The following is a 7,511-nucleotide window of genomic DNA, read 5'->3' as shown; positions in this document are numbered from 1 at the left end:
AAAATCAAGTTAATTACGTAAAATATTATTATTATTATTATTATTATAATAATAATAATAATATTATTATTATTATTATTATTATTGGTTCACGTGAATATTAGACCTTACTCCGTATTTATTTGTTCGGAAGGGATTTCTAAGAATCCACTCTTTGAACTTAGATTGGAGCTTGTTTGCAGTGATGTTGAAATCAAATATTGTACTTGTAGTATATTTAAAAGAGAAATGAGTAATTAATATCTATCCAATAGAATTAATATGTTTTTTAAATCCTAAAATTTAATGTTTGAATAAATGGGGCCAAATGTATATAGAACTTATTACAATATGGAAATATTGTTATGGTTTACTAAAATAAAAACGTTACATTAATCTTGAGCAGCTAGTGTGAGAGGAGACCGATGGAACTTTCTCGGTCCCCATTATCCAAAATGGATTCATTAAATTATTTTTAAAAAAAAATGAAAATAAATGTAGCAAACGTGTATTAATAAAACACAAGCCATCTGCCCCCATTTCCTTCCCCATAAACGTGAAAAGTTAAAATTATTGCTTCGCCTATTTATTTATACTTTTGAATGAATGAATGTCAAAATCAGTCTCTGTAAATGTAAAATCTTGTCTGACCACAAACTTTATTGATCTAAAATCTAGAAAAACTGAATTGGATTTAGGGCAATTTCGAAGAGATCAACAATGGCTACCATTTCAACGGCTCGAAGCTCCGCTTATCTCACAGCTCTTACACAAGAGATTGAAAAGAAGCTTCAACGTGTATGTATATGCTTTGATTTTGTGTTATGCGTCTTCGGTTTTTTTTTTTCTATTCTTTTCCTTTTTTGTTGAATTTTGATTTTTCCCGTGGTTTCATTGACTAATTGAGTTGGTTGAATTCTATGCATCTGTTTCGAATTCTGGTTCAGGCATTGACTTCGCCCTCACAGAGGCGTAACTTGCTGCAAGAGCTTTTCGCTGATATAGCTTTGGAAGTAGATGACCGAGCAAAAGGTAAACTCAAAAGTTGTTACTCTCTCATTTTTTGCTGCCTTAGGTGGTGTGGTGTCTGTGTGCGCTCTTTTTTTTCTTTTTCTTTTTCTTTTTGTTAACCACGTTATTCGCTGATATATCTTATGATTTAGCAAAAGGTAACTCAAAGTTATTACTCTTCTTTTAGTATTTTGCTGGCTTAGGTAGGGTGCTTTTGTTAAGCATATTATTCCCGTGATGTGGAAAACAAACTGAACTTATTGATTGTTAAACATGAAAAAGGCATGGCAAACTTAGAAAGTTCTTTCTACTTGCATTTTGTACGAATATTTATGGCTTAAAAAAAACTGTGAGAGAGGAAGCTAATGTCCTGCTCTGTTAGTTGTGAACCCCGACAAACAAAATAAAGTCTTGGTTGATCAAAAAGGGATCTGTTGAATTAGTATGTATTTTCTACTGAAGCAGTGGTTTTGGAGAGGAGGAGAGGGGGGGTCATCTGGGAGGTTTATTGGTAAAATTGACCCTCCGTGTGTTTTGAAAACTACTTGATACTGACTTTCATTTTGTTTGGTAAGTATGAAGCTAGCCTGTAAGATGTTAATGTTGCTATGTAAAATTGGTAAACCGTCAGTGTGTGAAAATTAACTTGACTGTGACTTTCCATTTTGTTTGGTAGGTATACAACTGGTCTGTTGACATTAATATTACCAATTACACCTGTAGAGCACCTTCAATTTTAAAGCAACCTTTGGAATATAAGATTGGGATTCCTGTCCATTATAGAATCCTGTAAATACATGGTCTTTTATTCATCTCTTTGCTTCTCTTGTGAACTGAATGATTGATATGAAGATACATCTACATCTCATTGATGAGGTGAGATCGTGGGGAATCTTAGTAGCTCAGTTGGTTGGCTTCTTGGACTTTCACTTGTTGCTGAGGTTCGATTCCCCACCTTGTAATCCTCTCCCCATTTCCCTTTTCTCTATCCTCAATTTATTAAAAAAACAAAAAGGAGATGAAAGACTTGAGATGGTGAATTTTTCTGAGGATTCTACTTCAGTAAGTCTTGAGAAAGTGCTGCATCTTAATGCTATTGTGAGAGTCATTTAATGTAACAATATCAATTACAAAGATGCTATGCTGTTAATATGTGTATACCAAATGTGTCTAATGTGTCGTAGTTGCATTCGCAAGATATCCTTAGTTGAGATCTGAGAATTGTTGTGATTTAATTCATCAAGTGAATTTGGTGCTCTGATTGGAAACTGTTCTAGACTAGAGCCCTTTTGTGTAGGGAATGTTGTGCTCTGTATGTTGTAGAATGTAGCAATACTCATTTCATCTATATTATATTATTATAGAGATGGTATTTCTGAGCGGTCTTTTTTCCATATGAGGTTTTCAAATGATATAGTGCTCCTTGCATTCCTTATCAAAAAAAAAATGTCCCTTGCATATTATGAGAACTTATATCAGGCAATGCTGGGAAATAGCTAATTGGGTGACAAACGAAATACAATTGTGTTAAAATATGTACCCATATTAATTATGGAATGAATTATTAGACTTCAAGCTAATATTTTTATTTGTTTGAACTAATATTTTCAATCTGAAGAATCTCGTTAATCTGTTCTTCAAGCTAAATGTGTCCAGAAAACACAAGATATCATATGCTAGAGGAAAATTTTGATGTGAAGCATTTTTGGTGATCTATCAAGGTGGAGAACTTATATTATGATTTAACATCTTAACAGAGATAATACTCGGCACCAAGGATGCTATTATGGTTGCAGAGGAACGGGCTGAAGGACCGACATGCTACTACTATGTGCTTGCTGATCATTTTATCCATGTACCTCAGAATGGAAAACCGATCCTTGATTTAATAGTCCAACTGTGGAGCCAATCTTTTGCTGCAAATATTTTTTCACTCCTTTTCCATAAGTGGGTTAGTAGAGTTTTTACATCCTTCAATGATCTTACTTTCCCTTTTAAGTTTTGTACTCTGTATGTAGTGAGATGGTTTTCAGACCCACAAGTTAATGATGATATTATAGCTCTGGTGTTGATATTTTCTTGAACTTTTTCAATTGACTTCATTTTATTTTATTTTTTGATAACGAACTTTTTTAATTGACTTCACCATACATGTTTTTCTTCTTTTTCCTTTTACCAACTTATGAGGAGTCTTTTTATCTTTCTTTCTTGGCCTAGCATCATGTGTTTCTCACAATATTGTGGGCTATGCTTGAATTTGGTCATTATATTTGTATATGCTGTGAGCAAATGGGCCAAAAGTGGTTTTACTCTCCGGAATGACATTCCAAATGATTTTACTCATTTTGCTTAAAGACTTGGAGGGGTATATTTATGTGGCTCTTAGAAACTCTTACAGCTCCAAGTGTTTAGGCATATCCAAGAGTGAATATCGTATTCTCACGGTGTGATCTGTAAATATTATAAAGATGTTCGTACAAAGTCGCTTCTTCCTTCCCACTCCCAACTCTGAAAAGAAAGAGATGAAGGAAAAGGACCTCACAAGTAAGAAAAAGCGGGAAGGGGGTAGGAGGAGAGGTGTGTGTGTGTGTTTTGTGTTTGTGTGTTTTGTTCACGCAACGATACTGAAATTACTATTCCAAAAAAAAATCTCTTCTACTTTGCAGTTGTTTGAGGTTCAACTTGAGAATTCTGAAGTCCTCCTCCGATACTCATCAGCTCTTGTTCAAGGAGCGACAAATGTATTCTGGTATGAGTTCCACTCTTATTTTAAGATCTTATTGATTGCTAATGTCACTTTTCATTCGCGGCTTCTATGGAGTCTGAAGTATGTAAGCTACCAGTATGTGAGTTTTCTATTCTATTGCTGAACTTGCTAATAGTTCAACGGCACAAATCTTTATGATTTAGATATATCAAGGTTCGAATGTGATGAGAGTTCACTGCATAGGGTCTATCCTTTAGGCAACAATCTGGATGGCTTGTTGCTTTATACACTCCTCAGCGCTTGTTTCCCTTTATGCAACCTTCCTAAGTTTTCTTGCTGATACTGGAACATTGGTTGTTGCTCTTGCTTTCATTTTCTCTTGCATGAACGAAACTTATCATCACGTTGGATCAATTACTAGCCTACAAATCAGTATTAGCAAAGCTCTTCACCTTCTTGCATTCGTCATATCCACGTTAATATATATTGCTACTCAGAGATTTACCCGGTTGATTCTCATAGAATAGACTGCGTAATATTTCTATCCAACTGCACCGTAGTGTCTGACAGGTTTATGATTTAAATATATTCCTGCTCTTCTGGGTTTCAACATTTTGTCTGTGCTTTTTTTTTCTTATTGCATGCTTCAGAATAACTTCTCTAAATATGTACGGGGATGGAGTACGGGGGTTATGGTAAAATGTGTTAATGATTGGTTGACATATCCTTTTTGCAGGATTGACATCCAAACAAACACAAGGCGTTTTCAGAGTCTTTTTAAGGTCAAATACCTGTAACTTGATTTCTATTTTCTTCAAGTATTTGGAGTAAAACTGGCAATTTTGTGTTTTTTTTTCGATCTTAGCAAATGGTGATAATTAGTTATTTGGATGTGTGTAACAGTATCTGCTCGAGGAAGTTGCCCTTGTTCCTGACCGATTAAAGAAGATCCCTTTGCAGGTCTGATGTTTGCCCCCTCAGCTTTTCCTGTGTGCCAAAGCAAGTCTAGTTTTAGTGGGCATATCCTAACATCATTTGCGGTCTTCATCTTGTCAGGCCCAAAGAGATCTATTTCTCTTCCTCTCAAGGTTCATATTTTTCTATAACCTAGGTAAGTTGATCTTAGCAGTAACCTCGCATAGAAGGTTGAGTACGCATGCTTATGTTAATCTTTTTGCAGGTGACAAACTAGGAAGTTTCTTAAGGCAATTCCCTGATTTCCCGAATGCTTTCTTGATTGGTGGTGCAGCAGATATATTTGTCACTGAACTAGCTGATCAGGTAAGAGAAGTATCTTTAACATCCCAAGCCATTTCCTTACTCTTCCTGTATTTGTTCTCATTTATAATTATGTTGTCAGCTTCAAAAACTAAAAGTGGAGCCAGTGTTGTTGCATTATCTCTCCCAATTGAAGGTTCTTCAAGGTAAAGCTAATTTTGTTGCTAATTTGTATAAATATGGGTTTTAAAGAATGGAGTTACATTTACAATGACCTCTCTGCAGGATTAGAGTTGAGAATGGCTACTAGTACAAGATTGAAAACTTGCTTGTATAGCTTCACGTCACCAGGTGCTCCCATGTACCCAACAAGAGCTGTCCGCCATGCAGCATGGGATGCATTAGATTTGCTATATCCTGTGAGTTGTCTCTCCATTATCTGAAGAAAGCTCATGATTTGATATCATTACTTCGTCGTATTCCGGACAATTTATGGGTTGATGTAAGATGTATTTACTTTTCATCTATGCATGAGATGTTTAATGGTGTACCGAAGTATCCTGATGCACAATGCGCACCTAGGAAGTAGATAAAGAAATACAGAAACAATAGTTCAGATTCTTTTGGGGTATCTTTATATAAAAATATTCTGGTCTTTATCAGTTTTTTCTTTTGAGAGCTAGAAATGCATCTTGAACATTAAGCTGCATATATTTTTGGACTAGCTTGTAACATCTTGAGTGTAACTGTTGATAAGAAAAGTCCGGGCTAGAGAAACCTAATCTGTAGGTGGGAACTGGTGATATTTTTGTAAGTGGGTGGTATACAAAGATAACTTCTTAGAAAAGCTGTTTTAGTTACTTTGCCAGTTTGTGGTAAATGTGGAATCCTTTGTTAGCTTCTATATTTCCTTTTAAACATGGAAGCTCATGATTGCCATTAGAGAATATCGCAAGGATAGGAGTTTTATCGCCTTCCTCTTCGTCGTAGAGTTCCACTTTTTCCTCTAACGTGATTTAATGTCTTGCTTCAGGTCGGACGATACCCTCGGCATATTATAAGTCTCTTTTTCCGTTTGCTGTATCCTTGGTATTGGCCTTCTTCATTTTGGAACTTTATAAAGTCATGCATTCTGGCCGTGTTCTATTCTCTCTTGAGGTTAATATTTTCTAGTTGGGATAAAGTGAGGAGTAGACCAAAGGAGCAATGATGTCGCCGAATGGTGTTCGACATTTAAGATTTGTGCGGAGTAATGTTGTATGTTGAGTCAAGAAGTTTGGACCTTGATGTATTAAAGGTTTTTCCTGCATGTAATTAAGATATTGGGAATTATTGTTTTCGGAAGCATGGTGGTGTAGAACGGTATACATGTAGAATTGTTGTCATTTGTACTGTAGCGGACATACTAGTTGTGTGCTTGTACTTTTCTTAGTTCAGGTTGTTGGTGAAGAAAATGCCAGGATCCTCTTTTAGTATTCATTCTGATTTTAGCTATTGTTTGGAACGCACTTTTTTGGGGGGTTGGGGGTGCAATTGAAGAGAACTTTTTATTAATCACCACGGACCCTTATTTACTATCCAATGCGTAATTCCGACAGACTGAAAAACTACCGCATGTTCGGTTTTAAATTATGTGGTTTAGAATTTTTTAAAATTGAAGAGTCCTTAAAATAAAAAAGAGCATCTTTTGAAACGTGCTATAAAGAAACACTACTATTCTGCAACGAAAATTTAATTATTCTACAACAAAAAATTTATTATGCACGCCGTGTCATAGAGGTAATTTTTTATTATATGGATGGAAGGAATTTATTTTCCAAGCTAATAATGGGACATTTTAAGTCCTTTTGTCATTTTTTTTAATGCCCCTTGTTCAATATATTTTGTTTTTTATTTATTTTTAAAATATTTTCCTCTTCTTCAAGATTATGTTAATCAAATCTTTTAAGAGTTTAATTTGCTGTTCTATGCTATCCTTTTTTTACGTAATAAATTTTAATTTAAAAAAAAATTTATGATCATTATAGAAGTTTAGTTTATTATTTTTCTATTCTATATTTATTTATTCTATTATTATACTAAATACTTGTTATATAACTTTTCTGTGAGAGTTTGTTGATAGCAGATTGATTATGTTCGATCACTCAGGTCCTTCAATCTTACCTTTTTTGCAGTCTTTGACATCGAAAAGAAAATAGTTGCAAAGCACAAATTTAGTTCCTATTGAGTTATGTGGATAGAGGCATATTCCTAAAAAAGTGTGGTTAGAGAAAGCAAAAGTTGTGAATTTGTCCTGCAAAATTAGATCATAGTACTTTCACGGAGGCAAAATTAAAAAGTCACCTATTGGGGGGACTTACAGACCATCTGGAAATAGAAAGAATCCATTTAAAAACTCGCATCCCATACCAGTAAAGCTCTGGCTAGACACATACATACCTTCTCAGGGATGAGAGAGTTCAATAAATTTTTTGAATCCAAATCTTCACAAGGTTAAAATCATCACATTCTATCCTAAGGGCTTTATTAGGAGAGATACATACTTATAATTTTGAACTCTCCTTGGAGAGAATTAGGACTGAATCACTGAACTTGA

The 7,511-nt window shown here is 34.7% G+C and overlaps 1 protein-coding gene across 2 annotated transcripts; it reads left to right on the top strand.

Annotated features, from left to right (window-relative positions):
- Nucleotides 1–500: 500 nt before the first annotated feature.
- Nucleotides 501–6,400, top strand: LOC107002896. 2 transcript variants are annotated; one of them, XM_027913181.1, is made up of 12 exons: nt 524–777; nt 927–1,011; nt 1,667–1,931; nt 2,748–2,941; nt 3,657–3,739; nt 4,434–4,479; nt 4,601–4,657; nt 4,754–4,808; nt 4,878–4,978; nt 5,058–5,121; nt 5,201–5,334; nt 5,949–6,400. In XM_027913181.1, the coding sequence occupies exons 4-12, from the start codon at nt 2,777–2,779 to the stop codon at nt 6,123–6,125; spliced, it is 882 nt and encodes a 293-aa protein (XP_027768982.1). In that variant the 5' UTR covers nt 524–777; nt 927–1,011; nt 1,667–1,931; nt 2,748–2,776; the 3' UTR covers nt 6,126–6,400. The 2 variants fall into 2 exon arrangements, with proteins under 2 accessions (XP_015056585.1, XP_027768982.1); XM_015201099.2 differs by lacking the exon at nt 1,667–1,931 and having other exon boundaries at nt 501–777.
- Nucleotides 6,401–7,511: the final 1,111 nt, after the last annotated feature.

Source organism: Solanum pennellii, chromosome 11, assembly GCF_001406875.1.
Source record: "Solanum pennellii chromosome 11, SPENNV200".
NCBI lineage: Eukaryota > Viridiplantae > Streptophyta > Magnoliopsida > Solanales > Solanaceae > Solanum > Solanum pennellii.
This window is presented reverse-complemented; position numbering and strand designations above follow the sequence as displayed.

Bases quoted from the DNA above. Each gene is read 5' to 3' on its own strand.
- LOC107002896 (XM_015201099.2), top strand. From the start codon at position 700: ATGGCTACCATTTCAACGGCTCGAAGCTCCGCTTATCTCACAGCTCTT. The intron at 4,658-4,753 runs GTCTGATGTTTG...TCATCTTGTCAG, and splicing joins TAAAGAAGATCCCTTTGCAG to GCCCAAAGAGATCTATTTCT. The intron at 5,335-5,948 runs GTGAGTTGTCTC...GTCTTGCTTCAG, and splicing joins CATTAGATTTGCTATATCCT to GTCGGACGATACCCTCGGCA.